General features: G+C 34.8%; 1 protein-coding gene across 1 annotated transcript; it reads right to left on the minus strand.

Moving 5' to 3' along the window:
- Positions 1 to 1,606: 1,606 nt before the first annotated feature.
- On the minus strand, positions 1,607 to 17,986 carry LOC123542565 (zinc finger protein 37 homolog). The gene is made up of 2 exons (XM_045328470.2): positions 17,859 to 17,986; positions 1,607 to 13,432 (listed from the first exon to the last, which is right to left on the minus strand). Exon 2 carries the CDS (start codon positions 13,298 to 13,300, stop codon positions 10,898 to 10,900), a length of 2,403 nt encoding a protein of 800 aa, XP_045184405.2. The 5' UTR covers positions 13,301 to 13,432; positions 17,859 to 17,986; the 3' UTR covers positions 1,607 to 10,897.
- Positions 17,987 to 19,455: the final 1,469 nt, after the last annotated feature.

Below are 19,455 nucleotides of genomic sequence, written 5' to 3' on the forward strand. Positions count from 1 at the left end.
TGACACGTAATATACAGCTATTGTGACATGGACCATAACTACGTCAAAAGATTGATGGTTTGTAGCCAAAGTCGAACTTGACCTGTATTATATAATGTTGCATCTGTGTACCAAAATTTATTTAAATCTGTCAAGCCTTTCATGAGTTTTTGTCCGGAAACCATGGGGGTTTGTAGGCAAAGTCGAACTTGGCCTGTATTTTATGCTATTACACTAGTGTACCAAAATTTATCTAAAATTTGTCAAGCCTTTCACGAGTTATTGTCTGGAAACCATGAAAACGAACAGACCGACAGACAGACAAACTCACTCCCATCATATACCACCCCCCCCCCCCCCCCCCACCACCAAACTCCGTTTGTTCAGGTATAACAAAAGAAAAGAAAAATAACGATTTAATTAATATCAATAGTTTATTTACATGTCAATACTCTGTATCGTGATAACCAAATATAGAATATAAACATTAAATAACAGGTATTTGAACGATATAAGGTTTAAAACATTTCATTTCATAGTAGATGCGAGGTCTACTATTTTTGGCGCAAAAGTTCTTAAGAGGATATACATGTATTTACACATCCATACTCAGTGCTTTACCAATTACAGAAATTTAACATTAATTATATAACAAGGTATCTGAACGATATAATGTTTAAAACATTTCATTTTCACAGTAGATGCGATGTCTACTAATTTTGTAACAACAGTTCTTAAATGTACATACATGTATGTGGAAGGAGGGAATTTTTACACATCCATATTAAGTGCTTTACCAATTACAGAAATTCAACATTATATAACAGATATTTAAACAATATAAACATTAAAAACATTACATTTTCAAAAAAATACAATTACTTCTATTTTGTGACAATACTTAATGGATATACAATTGATTCCACTTATTTGAATACTGGTTATTAGAATATTCTGTTTATTTGGATACAAAGTTAAAGCACCAATCCTCATAAATTAATATACATCTATAAATACATCAATTTCCCAATTACAATTCTATTACATTAGTGATATATGGCAACATCCCATCAAAGATATGTCTGTTAACTAAGCCTTTGAAAAAATTTTACTAGAAAATAGTTCCAAGAATAACAGCTTGGTAACCTTGACCTTGGGCATAATGGGTCCAGCCCCGGCACATACTTTCTTTGTATGCTGGACAATGTTTATATGAACTTAAAGTAAGAAAGAATCAATAGTAGCAAAGATATGACAGAAAAACAAAGGTTGCCGAAAAACTTTAACCTTATAAATAACCCAAAAATAACACCTTGATGACCTTGACCTTGAATATAATGGGCCCGGCCCCTGCACATATTTTGTTTGTATGCTGGACAATGTTCATGTGAACTTACAGCAAGATATAAGCAATAGTAACAAAGGTGTGACAGAAAAACAGGTTGCCGAAAAACTTAAAATAATACACCTTGATGACCTGACCATATGTATATAATGGACCCAGCCCCTGCACATACTTTGTTTGTATGCTGGACATTGTTTATGTTATGCAAGTTTAATCCCACAGCAAGGCATAAAATTATGTTCTTATGACTATTTGATAAAGATATTGTATCTACCTCCTCCACCTCCGATACATGTGAAGAAATTGGCAGTTACTTTGGAGAACTTGTTGATACTGGTACAGAAACCAGGAATGCTGGTTCAGTTATTTGCCTGCCATTACATAACTGAAATACTATTAACCTTTAGCCTGCCAGCCGCAAGTCATTCTGCTTTTGCGACCAGTGCAGATCAATATCAGCCTGCACATCTCATGGTCTGCACTGTTTGCTATTCAGTCAGTATATTTTCAGTGAACACTCTTTTGAAAAATAAATGGTATTGCCCAAAATGAATGATGGACCAGTCCATTTTAGATATTTAGCAGGCTAAAGGTTAAAAAATGGCCTATGTAAAACATTGATCCCTCAGGGTCGTTCAAGGTCACAAGGTGTTGAATGAACTGCTTTTATTACCCTAGATTTTGAGCGATCAAAACATAGAAAAATTATGGCTATGATTTGCTAGAATATGCCTTGTTGCTTATGCCAGTGATACCCAAGCATGCAGTGTTTTTCCGCATCATTACAAAATATACATCGACTTGGGTGTTATTTTGTTTCTTTCAGATCATGGATTTCATTTGAGACCCAACATTCCATACAATCATTTATTAAAATCATTCATGTCCGAATGAGAAAAAAATCATATCATCTGGGTGCATCCAGATTGATTTATAATACACATCGGAACATCCAACAATGATTTATTCACAGTTAAATCATGGTTTGGGCCATCATATAATATTTTCATTCTTACCCATTATCAAAGACAATTACTTATATCCTTGAAGATATCCACCAAACATTTGCCTGTTTTTAGGACATTTTCTTTTCCAACACACCACTGTTTGACACTATGATGTAGTAATACAAATACATGTACTTCATGGATTTTTGATAGAGAAAAAAAATCACCAAAAAAAAATGTGAAAATGACACTTAAAACCTGTGAAGTATGGATAAAGACAGTTGTGATGAGTTTGGTAATATATGTTGATATAAAATCATGTAACTCTGTTGACATCAAATTTTGTGGTTTGAGAATACTGGTATTGAATTCGTGAGTTTAAAATTTAAAAACAAGATGGATTATGATGATCCTAGATAGCTCAACTGAGTAATATGAGCCACATGTTTCAAATGGCAAACTGATGCCAAAATATTAAGAAGGTAGATCAGTAGGTCATATCCATGGTAACTGAAAGTCAGTTTTAAGATCGGTGTGCAAAACTGTACAATCATGTCATCCAAATTTCAAGGCTGTATCTTAAAATAGAAGAAGATAAAAAGTAGGTCAGTAGGTCAAGGTTACAGTCAAGTGATCACTAACCGCTAAGGGTCATCAGGTACTTATAATTACACAGTATAGGAAATATGTTCTGATAATTTTTGAAGTATTTTTTCCTATATAACTCATTATTATAACAAGTCACCCCCAGGGCGGGACCTCTTTTCACCCAAGGAGCATAATTTGAACAAACTTGTTAGAGATCCACTAGGCAATGCCACATACCAAATATCAAAGGCCTAGGCCTTGAACTTTCAGACAAAAGGATTTTTTTCTCTATACAAGTCTATGTTAAATTTGGGATCCCCAGGGCAGGGCCTATTTTCACCCTAGGGACATAATTTGAACAATTTTGGTAGAAAAACACTAGGAAAGGCAAGTTTCTTAATATCAAAAGCCTAGGCCTTGCAGTTTCAGGCAAGAAGATTTTTAAAGTTTTTTTCCTATACAAGTTTATGTAAAACTTGTGACTCCCGAGGTGGGGCCTCTTTTCAGATGATGTCACATGCCAAATACCAAGGCTCCACGCCTTGCGGTTTTGGACAAGATTTTTAAACTTAGTTTTTCCTTTCAGTTGCCATGGCAACCAGAGTTCTGCATGGGATAAAATTCTTTGAACAATTTTGAAAGGGAACCACCCAAGGATCATTCCTGTGAAGTTGGTATAATTCTACCCAGTGGTTTTCAAGAAAAAGATATCTTTTAGGAAATGTTGACGGACACACGATGCACAACGGACACTGAGCAGTCACAAAAACTCACCATGACCCTTTGGCTCAAGTGAGCTAAAAATTTGTCCCCCACAAAAATGAATGAATTCATAGTAACAGATAGTTATACTGTAACTTGATTACAAAATTTGGGTATGGAAATCTATAGCTTCTAGGAAACCAAAGAGTTAATAGAAAATTGACTGGATACAAGAATATACAAAAACAATTTTCACATAAAAATGTGTAATCTTCCCTTTTAATATCCGACTTCATACATAATGCATCTAACAAAAATATTTCTCAGAAAATATTTTACTTTACCACAGGTATTAAATAATAACAATAAAGTTACACTTTTGCCTTCAAGTAAAAATATAATTTAAAACCATATGCCCCCACAATAATGTGGGAATATAACAATTAAAAACAATTAGTAAGTCGCCTCCAAAAATAAACTAACTGCCTAACAAGCCATAAGCTGACCCCCAATTACTGTAAAAGCAGAAATTTTCGCGAGGGTTTAATTTTTGCTATATTCATGAGGCTCTACATCTCCCATATTACAAACATAAGAATAAGAGTTTTTTGTTTCTTAACTATCTTAAAAATGCCAAATCAAGAAGAAACTAGATGCCCATGGGCAACATGTCGAGCCCGCCAGTTGTCAAAAGGACTGAGCATTATACTCCATCTCACTGACATTTATTAAAAACATTCATGCCAAATATAACATAATTGCTCAATGCATGTAAAAGTTATGATTCGGACTAATACATCCGAACGGACGCACATACACCAAACAGTCATTTGGAAACTATGTCTTCGCAATCTTGTTGACAAAAACAGATGCCCGCTTCGGGAAACGAACCTAGACCACAACAGCAATAAAAACTTTTTTGCTGTCATTACCGCAATGGACGATTATGTATTTGTTTGTTTGTTTTGGGTTTAACGCCGTTTCTCAACAGTATTTCAGTCATGTAACGGCAAGCAGTTAACCTAACCAGTGTTCCTGGATTCTGTACCAGTACAAACCTGTTCTCCGCAAGTAACTGCCAACTTCCCCACATGAATCAGAGGTGGAGGACTAATGATTTCAGACACAATGTCGTTTATCAAATAGTCACGGAGAACATACGCCCCGCCCGAGGATCGAACTCGCGACCCCGCCAACCGTAGACCAACGCTCTTACCTACTGAGCTAAGCGGGCGGGCTCTTGTGTTTCTTTAACATATAGTCTGTCAGCAATTTAGTTTCAATGCATTCTTCAGAAATATACCATATATTATCGCTTTTAAGACGTATTATCAGGAGTCATATTTCCAGTTTGAAGAGTGGGAAGCATCTTATAAGTGTGAACTACAAGGAAATTTAAAAAAAAAAGAAACCCTAGATTGCATGTCTGATTTCGGGGTGTGTCTTATAAGCAGTGCGTCTTATAAGCGACAGTATACGGTAACATTTATTTCCTGATACCTCTTTTTGTTTTTTTCAATTCACAATGTTGTCATACAATCTGGAGGCCTTAAAAAAACAAAAAAACTGACTAAACAATAGCATTCAAAACTTTACATCTATATACAGAAGAAAGCAATAACACAATGCCTAGTAAGATCACCTTTTACATGAACTGTAACAAATCTGTATAATAGTCTAGCAACTACTGAAAAAAATCTACCTCAAATCTAAATGACCCAGAAATTAGTTTTCTACCTTTTCATCTAATTCCCTTATTACATGTAAGTTTTGCTCAACAGTAAGACCATTTATACTGGCACACCCCTAAACATGTCCCCTATCATTTTGTAGAACTTCTTCTTTGCAGTCAAATTTCAGTGTACAAATGTACTTGAATTCAAAGGTTTTAACTGTGTACAGGTGCACCTTCAGTTCAGGCACAGACTTACATGCCACTCATATAGTCAACTTGATAGAACAAACCACAGATCGACAGCTTCCTCACACATGAAAATTTAAACACACGAGAAGTTCCATCCATTAAAAATTCCATATATGGGAAGTTTCACATTATGAAAAGTTTCAAACATGAAACGCTCCCTACATAAAAAGTTCCAAGCGTGACACATTTCACACAAGAAAATCTCCCACAAAATGTTTCACATATGAGAAGTTTCTCATATGATCAGCTCCAAACATGATAAGTTCTTTACATGAAAATTTTCTCCCATGAGAAGTTCCTCAAAGACAGGTTCCAAAAATGAAAAGTTACACATATGAAAATTTTGACAAAAGAAAAGTTCCATGCATGAAAAGTTCAACACATAAGAAGTTACACTGTGAGTCACAAAATGTTCCACATAATTATAAGAGGTTAATATATGTACAAAAATTTCCTCAAATAAAAAGTTATTCACATGAGCTCCTCACATGAAATTTCCACACATGAGAAGTTCCTCACATGAAATTTCCACACATGAGAAGTTCAATACATGAAATTTCCACACATGAGAAGTTCCTCACATGAAATTTCCACACGAGTTTAACACATGAAATTTCCACACAGGAGAAGTTCAACACATGAAACTTCCACACATGAGAAGTTCCTCACATGAAATGTCCACACATGAGAAGTTCAACCACATGAGAAGTTCAACACATGAAATTTCCACACATGAGAAGCTCCTCACATGAAATGTCCACACATGAGAAGTTCAACCACATGAGAAGCTCCTCACATGAAATTTCCAAACATGAGAAGTTCTTCACATGAAATTTCCACACATGAGAAGTTCAACACATGAAATTTCCACACATGAAATATCCACACATAATAGGTTCCTCACATGAAATTTCCAAACTTTTAAACATTCTTTTTAATAAAAGAACTTTCACAATAACAACTTACTCACTTATGACCTATGAAATAAACTGAATTTTATACAGGGATGTGGTGCATTTATTGGGTGGGGCATTTAAATCTGGGATTAATACTACATGGTTAAAGTGCTGTAAAACAAATTCACAAATAAATCATTAACTAAAAATATATAATATATATTTCAAAAGTAATTTTTCTGAGAATGTGTAAGTGCATAACAACTATGATTAAAAAGTCAACACTAATTAAGGTAGCGGATCCACAATGGCAGTTTGTAATATCCGTGTAATTACGTATTATAAACAACATTTCCATATTCTTCGGACAATGATATACCTCATATGAAAACCCAGCTTTCCCTTCATACTGGAGAATGCCAAAATTGCATAACTGATATAGAAATTTTGGATTGTCACTACAGGCATGAAAACGTAACAAACCCATTGTTGAAGAAAAACCTAAATTGTATTACAATGTAAATAATGAATGCTGCTGTGCGGAAACTAATATAGGGGCTTTGCAACCAGAAAGTATACGGGTCAATGCACATCCATGCTATTCATTTATCCCAATACTATAAAAGCGTAAGTTTTCGCGAGGGTTTAATTTCGCTATATTCACAAGGCTCTACATATCTCGAGAATTAATCCTCATGTAAATATTCACCATTAGTATAATTCAAATTCAAGTAGGATACCACTTTCACAACTATGCAAATATATAACCTTGTGAACCTACTCAGAATTTCAAAGTCGCAAAATTTTGAACCAGTGAAAATATATACTTTTACAGCGATGGTTTATCAATTTCAGTACATGTATATGCATCTTGTAAGCAAGGAGTATAGATCTAGATTTGACCGCACAAATGTGCATGCTGGTGTGTCGAAGCCCAAATGTTGGTTTTCGCACAGTGGCGCTCAAATATCTATGTGTAATGCATATTAATGAAAGTAGTCCCGCAGCATGCAATACGGAAGATACATACAAAATTTAAAAGGTACAATACGAAATTATTTTCTACCTGTTCATATTTTGTTGTAAAATACAAGCCGATTTTTTACTGAATTTATACAGGTATATAATAAAGATATGTATTCTCTACATACTATATTTTACTTGAATAAATAAAACCCAACATAATTTCTATGATCAAAATATTTCATTAAACATGTAAAAATAAAACAATCCAGGTCTTCTCATGATTTATTGTCTAATTTACCACAGTTTATCATTCAGATGCTAAAATATTTAACAACTCAGGCTAACGCAAAGTTGTTTCAATTGTTTCAATTTGTGCACATCTAAATAGAACAGGCAATAAACCACAGTAAGGCCTTGAATATAAATCAAAATGCTGCATAATCTATTGATAGAGTCATCAACTATTTATAGATGCATCAACTATTTATAGATAAACTGAATTATTGGCTTTCAACCATTAATTTGCAAAGAAATAAATAACTTTAGACAATATTCATGTCCATTTCCTTACACAAATTGCATCAATATCAACTAAAAATTTAACATGAAAATCTTCATAGATATATAAAGTATATGAATACTTAAATGTGCTAAAAATTTCTACAAAATAACCCGTTTTAAACATACTGTAAAACACTCATTATTTCAAAGCACTTTGTTTTCGCCACACCTCATCTATTTCATGGAGACATGAATTCTCAAATTTCTATTTTTTAATATAAATGAGCCGTGCCATGAGAAAATCAACTTAGTGGGTTTGCGACCAGCATGGATCCAGACCAGCCTGCGCATCGGCACAGTCTGGTCAGGATCCATGCTGTTCGCTAACGGTTTCTCTAATTGCAATAGGCTCCAGTCGGCACAGTCTGGTCAGGATCCATGCTGTTCGCTAACGGTTTCTCTAATTGCAATAGGCTCCAGACCAGCCTGCACATCCGCACAGTCTGGTCAGGATCCATGCTGTTCGCGAATGGTTTCTCTAATTGCAATAGGCTTTGAAAGCGAACAGCATGGATCCTGACCAGACTGCGCGGATGCGCAGGCTGGTCTGGATCCATGTTGGCCGCAAACCCACTATGTTGGTTTTCTCATGGTGCGGCTAAAATAATAAAACAGCTGTCTAATAACTGTACTGTAAAATCATTTAATTTCGTGGGTACAAAATTTCATGGTTTTGGTCAAAACTGCCATTTTATGGGCATATGAATTCATGGATTTCAACTTTTCAACATAAAATGAATGGGAATTTTACTTGTTCATTGGGAATAAATTTCGTGGATTGACACAACCACAAAAGTTAGTCCCCTACGAATATTTATGATTTCACAGTACTTGACTAATTGACAGGGCATCTAACTATCTGAAGGCCTACCAACTAATTACTAACTTTCATACGAAAGCTTTAACAAAATTTCCTGAAAGGAAGGGGACATAACTGAGCCAAAATGTAAGCCAGAGTTACGAAAGCCAGAGTTACGAAACTTGCCAAGTGAGGTCATCCTATGATGTCAAAGACATTTAGAGAATACGTAAACATTTTATCCACGTATTTTTTAAGAAACACGATTACAATCAAAACTTCTATAAAAAATTCTATATGTTAAAAAGGGCCATAACTTTGATAAAATAAAAGCTAAAGTTAGGTAAAATTCCCACTCATTTTATGTTCAAATGTCAAAATTCATCTATTTATATCCCCGTGAAATAACCATTTTTTGTCAAACCATGAAATTTCTTTCCCATGTAATTTAATGATTTCTCATTTAATAATAAAAACAACATCGTATTTGTTTAACCTTTAGCCTGCTGACAGCAAAGGATTATGACTTTGTGATCAGTGCAGACCGAGATCAGCACGCACGTCCGTGCAGGCTGATCATGGTATGCACTGTTCGCTATTCAATCAGTAAATTTTCATTGAACACCCCTTCAAATAAGAAATGGTATTGCCTAAATTGAATGATGGATCATTCCATTTTAAAAATGAAGCTAAGGGTTAAAAAAACTGAAATTCTGGATTGTTTTGCACTTTTTATACATTCACAACACACTGAATATTCTACATCTACTGAAAGCTCTGTATCGCTCACCTGACCAAATTTTGAAGGTTCTATATCGCTCACCTGAGCTAGTATCCAATCTGACCTACTTTCCCTTACAATAAACACCATGACCATGCTTCATTTAACTCATGTAGAACAAGAACAATCAGGCTCTTACAGCATTAACTACAGATGCTTTTGAGAAAAGCGCATGTCTCCCACAACTGCCTAATCATCTAAATAGTTAGTCAGTCTTTATATACTGTTTTAAACTTTAAAAGTAGTATAGGCGCGGGTTTGAGGTAAAAAATGCACAAGAAATCTGAGTATTTTTTTGGTAATTCAAGGGCCATAATTCCAAAGTGCCTGAGCCGATTTGGCTAGTTATCGAACTTGGCCGAGCACTTATTGGCAAACACATTTTGTTCAAGTTTGGTGAAGATCAGATGAGAAATATTCGACTTAGAGTGCAGACAAGCTTTGTGACAGACACACAGACTGGAGTAAATCAATATGTCTCCCACACCACTGTGTGGTGAGAGACATAATAAGACTGTATATAATTTGGGCTAAGGCCACAGTTTTTTTTTCTTCTATAATTTAGTTTGAAATTTAAACGTATTTCATAGAGAAAAAAAAAATCTTACGAAGACCAATAAGAAAATGTGGCCTCTTGAGTGTTAAGAGGCTTTTCTGCGATTTGACCTTGTAACCTAGTTTTGACCTACATGTAGATTTCAAAGAGAAAAACATACTGACAAATCCTTATGAATATCTGGTAGAAAAAGTGTACATATTTTTTGTCCCCAAGATAACCTTCAAAATTTTGCTGCATCTAAAAAGGGGCAACATTCTAACCAAGTTTCATTAGGGTTGAACCAAAACTTAACTTTTAGAATGGAAACAGCTGAAGTGTTGGCAAGGGATGGGGATGGACACAGTTGATCACAAAATCTCACCTAGAGTGCTTGATGCTCAAAAGATAAACAGGTATGTTTTTTTTTCCTGCTTTCTTTTTAGTCTCATTCCAAATGCCAAATACAATGTAGTATGTTTTTGTCCAATCTTTACAATAAATTTTCAATTATTTTCCTTTTTCAGCCAAAACTGCTTTTGTGAAAACTTAAAACATGAGAAACACAATGTAATGTGCTAACTTAAGTAACTACTAAACCAATTCCTTCATAAATGTAGAATTTTGATAAAAAAAATATCCACTTTTTTACAATTCCCAAATTCGGATGTTATAAGACACATTTCTACAATTTAAATCAAAAAGCTCATGTCCCATTCATCCGAAAAACACATATGCTGCTCCAGGCTTTCGGAGATGGTCACATGTTTAGTGTAAATCAGAAATGCTAGTGTACAAGACTATCAACAATGTTAAAATTCTATGTGTACAAGAACTCTACAAAAATGTTAGAATTCTATGTGAACAATATACTTTAGACAAAAACATTCGGAGTGTCTGTTTCTTGCTTGACAATAACAAAATCGCTGACTTCATAATCTGTTTCGTTGTCAGGGTTATCCGCATCATCCGCTCCTGCACTGCGATGTATCAAATCTTGATGTTGCTTCAGGCGTTCCACAGTCATGAAAAATAAACCGCACTCAACACACGTGTGTCTCCCGCCGGCCGTTTTTTTCTGATGCTGCTTCATATGCCTGTTAAGGTACGCCCCCGTCGTAAATCCGCGTTTACAAAGTTTACACATATGCGTTCTGACAGCATGTGTTTTAAGGTGTTCGGTCAAATCTTGTTTTAACACAAACCTCTTGTTGCACGTTATACATGAATATGGTTTCTCACCATTGTGTCGATACATGTGTCGTAATAATGAATTACGCACCAAGAAAGATTCATTACATATTTTGCAAACATGAGGTCGCTCGCCAGTGTGTTTACACATATGTAACTTTAACTGACTTGATGAGTAAAACGCTTTTGAGCAAATCTTGCATATGTAATTTCCTTCTCCTGTATGAGTACACATATGAACTCTAAGAAATCTTTTCTCTGAATACACTTTGTTACATATTGTACAAGGAAATGATCGTTCCCCCGTGTGAATGTACATATGTATTTTTAGACTATTAGCGGTAGAAAAGTATTTTTCACATACAGCACAAACAAATGTTTTCTCAGTTCTATGAGATTCCATGTGTCGTTTAAGTACTGATCGGTTTTTCCAGGTTTTCTTACAATGTTTACATTCAAAAGATCCGCGTCCCGTGTGCTTGTACATATGGGTTCTCATTGGCTCTCGTTTTCTATAAACCTTGTTACAAGACATACAAATATGCACTTCACAACCATTAGACTCATACGTCTTCAGATGGTTTTTCAGTTGTCGGTCCTTTGCAAACCCCATATTACAGTGAGGGCAAACATACAAGTGCATATTGTTATGCGTTTTGTTGTGTATGAGAAAGCTGTGAGCTATCAAATCTTCAATCTTGAAAAATCCTTTCTGGCATTCCAAACATACAAAAGGACGTTTAGAAGCATATGGAATGTTTGTTTTTACTTCTAACGAGGCGGGTACAAACATTACTGGTACAGTTTCTTCAACAACTGGACCAGAGTGCGAACCCATGGTAACTGACATAAGAATTTTTTCATGTAACCTTGTAATACTTTCTGGTGGGTCTGACAGTCTTTTCCGTAATTCTGACTGTCCACCTGTCTGTAGCTGCTCTGTTTCCATTGGAATTCCATTCTGTAATTTCTCAGACTCTTTCTTTTTATCAGAGTTCTCTTGTTCACAAGAGTTTTCTATTTTATCAGTGTTTTCACGTTCATATGATGTTTCTTTTTTATCAGAGTTTTCTTCTATATCAGAGTCCCCTGGTTCACCAGTGTTTTCTTTTCTATCAGTGTTTTCTTTTCTATCAGAGTTTTCTTTTCTATCAGTGTTTTCACTTTCACCCAATGATTCTTTTTTATCACAGTTTTCTTTTTCATCTGAGCTTTGTTTTGTATCTGAGTTTTTGTTTTTATCGGGGTTTTCAGAGTTTTTTTCCTTATCCGAGTTTTCAGAGATTTCTTTTTTATTATGGTCATCTTTTGTATCAGTGTTTTCTTTTTTATCTTGGTTCTCTTCTGTATTGGAGTTTTCTTCTTTTTCATCAGACTTTTCTTTCTGTAGCAGCTGAGACAAACTGAAATATCTGTACAATTTGCCTTGTAAAGTCTCCCCAATCATTTCAAACTGAATCAATGTGTGCTTGTCCTTTAAACAATCTGATGTGTACATTAGATCACACTCCAAGCACTCGTAACTTCTAGTACATACATGTTCCAGCAGATGTTTCTTCACTGCACCACCTCCTGCTACTGTCTGCTCACACAAAGCACAGGTATATGTTCCATCTTCATCATATTCTTCCTCTTTCTCTACATCATCTTCAGCTTGATCAGGATATTTTTCTACATACTCAACACCTTCTTGTCCATTATTTTCCTCTCCCATACCATTTTCCCCTACCATACCATATGTTTTCTTGTAATTCTCCATCATACCATATGCACTTCCCTCCTCCATATTATTTTCCTCTTCATTACCAACCACCATATCTCCTTCATTTTCTATCTCAACCTTAAGTTCCTCCACATCAATTCCACTCAATCCTACATCATTAACAATTTCAGCCACAATATTTCCCAAACCTGCGCTCTCTGCATCAGTTTCTTCACATTCAGCATGTTCAGTCTTTATTCTCTGTATCAAACTGTCCATTACACTTTCAGCATCCTCGTCCAACAAATTATCATCGCTGTCAAAATTGTCAGCTGCTTCCAGTTTGATATCTAAAGTACCAAAACTATTTGCCGAACCCTCCATTGCTGGGTAGTGACCAAGATGCTAATGAACTTCTATGAGACGTCTTTTGTTTTACCACACCATACTTTTATCGGTGCTCATCCGAACTTGAAATCTACTTCTTACTTCCATACTACCAGACCATCTCAAGCTCTGCAAATACAAAAGGAGAAAAGGGATCATTTAATAAGCAAAATATCAAATACCAGTCCAACTTATGGTACGAGAGTTGCAATATTGTGATAATTTTTGCACAGGTCAATATCTCTCCTACAGAGAGAGATTCTGTCCCATCATGAACATATCTCAGAATCAGTTCTGACATGAAATTATTTGGACTAATCAAATAATTATGTGCTTCAACTGGTGCGCTAATATGTATTTAAAGAAATTAACATCATGTTGGCAGGGCTCTAGATAATTTTTTTGGCCAATGAGTATTTACTCATCATATTTTTTGTGAAAGAGTAAAATTGTAAAATCTGAAATTGACTGGGAGTAACCTTACCCCTAAAAATTTATAATGAATGTGAACAAAAATTCAGAAATGATTTTTATAACAATAATTCGGTACATAACACCCATGATTTTGGGATAATTTTTGTCGGTTTAAAGAATTCATAGTGTTTGTTCACTTTTCCATTCTTAGAAAAAGACATTTTTGTTGTTTACTCCACAGTGGAAGTTGATATTTTAAATCGACGCCGCTTTAAAATACACTACCATACCGTCAATATTAATTCCCAACTATCTAATTTACACACACATCGAGTGTATAATAAAGTTTAACCTAGGTCTATCGAGTACCATTCATGTGTACATTCAGTGTGGGAGAATGCCTACCGTGCTCTGTTACATAAAGCATCCAGACGAATCAGATTTTGTTTACGCTAGTAAAAGTAATTGCGTGCGTTTCTGTAATTTCATATACGTTTTTATATGCTTAAAAATTATCAGACATGCGTATATGCATTATTTCAAAGCGTAATTTACGCTAATATGCATCTTACCTGGAGCCCTGCATGTTGGCATTGTGACGCTACACAAGGAAACAACAACATTATACAGCTTAAGTTTTCTTTTAACCCTTAGCCTGCTGCAGGCGAATTTAACAGCCTTTGCAAACAGCTTGGAACCAGATCAGACGCCGATTAAATCGGCGTCTGATCAGGTTCCAAGCTGTTTGCTATTCTGACAATATTTCTTCCAATTTTGGAGCAAATTGAATGAACTTTACAATTTTAGCAGACGACATTTCCAGCAGACGACAATTTATCAAGCATGCTAAAGGTTAACACAAGTCTGTAGTGTGACATTATACATCTTTCTGAATCAGGACATGTCAGAAGGAACAAAGAGGAAATATCATGGTATTGATTTTTATCTGGATTTTTGTTTTTAAAAAAAAAGAAAGAAATTACTGCAGTTACAAAATTACCTCTTGACCCAGAGTTCAAATATCTACACAGCGGGTCCCTTACCAGTGCTGGCCCTGGCCATTATAAAAAAATTAATAGCCACTTTTTTTTTCAGGGAAAAAGTTAATAGACAAACTTGGCATGCGCGTTATTTTGCATTTCAATAAAAAAACATTTATAAACAGGGTATTTATAACTATTTAATCTTCTTTTTTTACATGAATCACTTAAACACACTTTATTTTTCAATTATCATTATAAATGTTTATCATAGGCTTTGAATAATCATACATTTATGCATATCTTCAGTTGTTTGTATTTAAATGTCACTGAAAATACCATTTTAGTACTGGACACTAGGCACTCGTCTGGCCATTTTTGGGGTCGAATATGGGTACCATTCCCTTCCTAAAATAATATGTCTTTTTCCCCTTTCTCAGAAGAAAATTCCCCTGATGATAGGTTGTTTGACACAAATAGATATGAACTCTTTCGTTTAATATTATATAGTGCCTCTAAGGAAGATTACTGTTGCAATATAGTCACATCAGTCAGGAATGATTGAAAACAGTATTAATAAGTGTGAAAAGTAGTTACATATACATGGCTTAAACTTCCCCTTTTCGTCTTAAAATGTCGAAAAATTCCCCTTCCTGAGGGTATGGGTACCTGTCCCCAAAAGTTGTCTAGTGCCCTGGGGACATGACGCTTACTTTTTGTGACAAAAGTAGGCAAAAGCATCCTAATACCTGAGTAACGTAAAAAAAAATCATTATAAATTATAGAGTCCCGACATAAAATTTTCTGACTCGTACGAGCGAGCTCTTTGCGCTTTGTTGACTTCCGTTTTTGATTGCAGACAAAGTTGTAACAAACTTTGTGATAATTGTTTACGTTCCCGTTTCTAGCTGCCAAGTTACCGTCATGCAAAAATCACATGAGCACGCGACAGGGAACCAATCAGAATGCAGAAAAAGAGAGCTAAATTTAGATGCAGAAATTGAGAGGCCCTCGGCGGTCGAAACGTCTGTATCATACATCAAATTTGTTTATAAACTCCACAAACTTGAAGCGATGTTCAGCATTTCTAAATTATTCTTTCCTTTTTTCATTTCAAACCAGAAAATTTGTGCTTGTCCATGGACAAACGGAATGCAAATACGCACTTGTCTGCCATCAAAAAGTCTAGAGTCGGACACAGGAATTCCACATCTGAAGGAATTCTGTTTAATTAATTTGTTTTTTTTTAATGGTGATTAAATGATCAAGGATAAAGTGATGATAATTGTTGCTTTAAACAAAGAAGTATAAAATATTTATTTTTAAAGCTCTTTGCTTTAAACTTCTATAAGATCAATAGTGCACACCACCTGTGGATCAATTAGTGAAGTATACCGCGTACGCATGTTGGCGATAAACAAATCAATTAAGCGTGTCAAGGTCACCATTTAGAGGGGGTAATTATGCCTCTGGGCAAATACACTTCCTGCTACTGACTTTGCACGTTTTTGTCGATAAAACTACGTATGTTCCAGTAGTTTAAGCCTTTTAAGGACAACTTTTTGCAATATTTTTTTTTGTAGCATTTTTATAAAATTAATCGCCATTTTCTATCGCCAAAATTGCATTTTAATCAACATTTGAATTAAATAACCACCATTTGGCGATAATGTTGATTGGCAGCGCGAGCACTGCTTGTCATATGGTCAGTCAAGAGATTTGGTTATCAATATCAATATTGAAAATAATTTTTGCATAGGATACCAAAACAAAACGAGGATTTCATTAAGTAGTAGGCTTAAGTAGCTCTCCAATGTTCCATTATTTTAAATACAATACATGACTCAGGACTCTTGCTTTAATAAGGGTCACATGAGCAAAATAGTCATTCTGGAGATTCAGACTTTACTCAAATCTAACTTCAGTGAAATTCAAATCATTTTTTTTTTTTGATGCACACCTGCTTATTACCTGACAATTTCAAGTTGTAAACATGCCACTTACAAACGAAGGCAAAATCTAAACTTTGCCTTTTCCATCATGTCCATGGCAGATACTTTTGAGATTTTTTCAAGAAATCTAAAGCTTATCAAATGATCTCTTAGCGTTTTATTTTGTATTCTGCCAATTAGCTATACAGTTACGTGTTTGACATGTTTTGCTAATTGCATAAACAAGGTTTTGTAAACAAATTACCTGATTAACCAAGTGACTTAATTTCTTGACATAGCTACATAATCATTTTTGGTTTCTATGGTAAAAGTAAGACTTGTAAAAAGCTTCTTTACAAACATGAGCTACATAAAAATGGCCAGCTGCTGACTGACTTTCATTGATTGATTGATTTGGAAACATCTGATTCTACACGAGTGAGATACTGTTTACACATAGTTAATTTTAAACAACATGGTTAATTTTAAACCCTTAAATCCCACTGGATCAAAACATAATCATTAAATTGGAAATGATGTAACAATGAAAACAAATGATCATTTTACATGACTGTTATGTAGAGGCTGTTGTTAAGGAGAGGTAAATTTAATAGTATATATCAGCTTGGGGACATTTTGATGTTGTTATAGAGAGGCTTTTGCTTAAGCGAGGGCCGCTCTGGAAAGGTTGTACTGTAATTATGCTTCTAGGTCACAGTGGTAAAAAAATCACTGTTAAATACTTCTAATTCCTGTCAAAAAATTATTATGAATTTAAAACAACCACAACAAAAAATGAGAAAAACACAAGAGCAAACTTCTCAAATCATATCATATACCTAGTCACTGCACAGATTTTTTAAAACCGGAAGTGTCTAGCCGTCAGGGGATTTGCTAGCCGTCTGGTAACCGGACGACTAGAACGCAGGCTAGGCGTCCGGTTACCGACACTTCCTTTAAAATATAAATCTTTAATTTTAAAAAGCCATTTACTGAAAACATCTGTTGACAAAAAATTCAGTACACTTTCAACATATTATTCATACATATAGAACCTATTACAAGTTCAAAACCATAAATTTTCAATTGAAATGATAAACAAAAAAAGTTTGTTGTTGCTAACAAGAGTTGTCTTTCATGCAGTTAGATCTACTCAACTTTTGCCATGAATTTGCTTTGAAAAGGTGCGATCACTGTGCTACTGTCAGTGTTAACTCGCTAAGTAATTACCTGGAAATAATATGTAAATCTCTCTGAAATACAGAAGCTTGAAGATAGGGATACATTTTAAAATTTTGATTGCGCGACTTTCACCTGCTCACTTCCGCAGTGTGGCGTTACAAATGGAAAAAAATGTAGTAAGGGAAGTAACTTTGAATTACAAGCGCAAAACTCGTTTTGGCTGAACACCACTAAATCAGGCCGTTGTTTTTCCGGCATTTTCTAGCATACCAGATTTTATGTGACATACTGGATAAGAACTATATCGCTGCTGTAGTAAAAGAAAAAGGGATGTTAACTTTTATATCAGAAAGCTACTAAATACATTTGTACAATGTACTTTACCAGTCGGTGTAAACACCCTCGGGACATCCGGTGGTATCCCGGGATACCTTAAATTTATTATAAAAGAAATCTTTGAATTTTAATGTTTTATTGCAGCTTTATCCTATTATGCAATAAAATGAACATTGATATAGGTGTATCATAAGTAGAAGACTCCTAACACGAACCTTGGGACGCCCGATTCTGCTTCGTGATTACAATTATAAACTGCATACCACGGGATACCTTATTTCCATAAGAAAGCTTGCAAATATAATTATTTTGTTAATTAGATGTACTTATATCTGAAATAAAGCATAAATATAAGAATATTACAAGTAGGCTATACTGTTCATAAAGCATACCCCAAGGTGCCTGTTTCGTCACTCATATGTGGTATGCGAATATTTTTATAAAAAATGGAATTAATGATATTTGTGTATTATATACTGCAAAAGGTTAAACTAATTAATTATAAATACATATAGAAATAATATAGATTCATTTGTATACGATAACATAGCAAACACCCCAGGCGCCTATTTTATCAATTATAATCATGGAAATGGGTAGGGGTTGTATTTTTCTCATTGTTTTAAATACCCGTTCAGGGCAGACTAGAGGCCCGGTAATCAATATGAGTACTGAGAATTGTGTTACAAAGAGATGGCTATATTTAATCTTTAAAAACTGGAGATGATTTCTCTATATGGGTTGCCAAGAGGTCCGGTAACCGGACCTGTAGACTTCGGGACTTGAGATCCAATTACCGGACACCTAGCCACTGCCTATAATTATGGATAAGAGCGTTCAGTTATATATGTAACTGTCAATAAAATGGAAGATAGTTTAATAAGTTCCTGAAAGAACATTTCGAACGATTGCATGTCGATGTGCAAAACGTGAGAAATATCCAATATATTATGAAAATGACTTGGTCCATGCGAGATAATTACGGCATTGGAATGAAATTGTTAGCTGACATTCATAGTGAGGTGTTTTGGCAATACATTTAGAACAGTTTAGACTCTGTGTGTGTGTCTGCAGTGTTTCTGTGTTTCCTTCATTATTTTTTCTTGATTCGTGTTTATTGTGTAGTATTAAAATCCAATGAATTATAACTCATGTGGGGTAAAAATAATGTGATATCCTCTGCCCAATTAGCATTGTCTTACCCAGATAGGAAGGCAAGAAAGAGTGCGTCTCTTGTGTTTGGAAATCTAAATTAATATTACTTAAAAGGCACTTCCATGTAGATATGTCATATCTTGTGATACCCACA

The sequence above is a fragment of the Mercenaria mercenaria genome, chromosome 19, assembly GCF_021730395.1.
Source record: "Mercenaria mercenaria strain notata chromosome 19, MADL_Memer_1, whole genome shotgun sequence".
NCBI lineage: Eukaryota > Metazoa > Mollusca > Bivalvia > Venerida > Veneridae > Mercenaria > Mercenaria mercenaria.

Excerpts from the sequence above, each read along its gene's own strand:
- LOC123542565 (XM_045328470.2), bottom strand. The coding sequence starts at position 13,300 with ATGGAGGGTTCGGCAAATAGTTTTGGTACTTTAGATATCAAACTGGAA.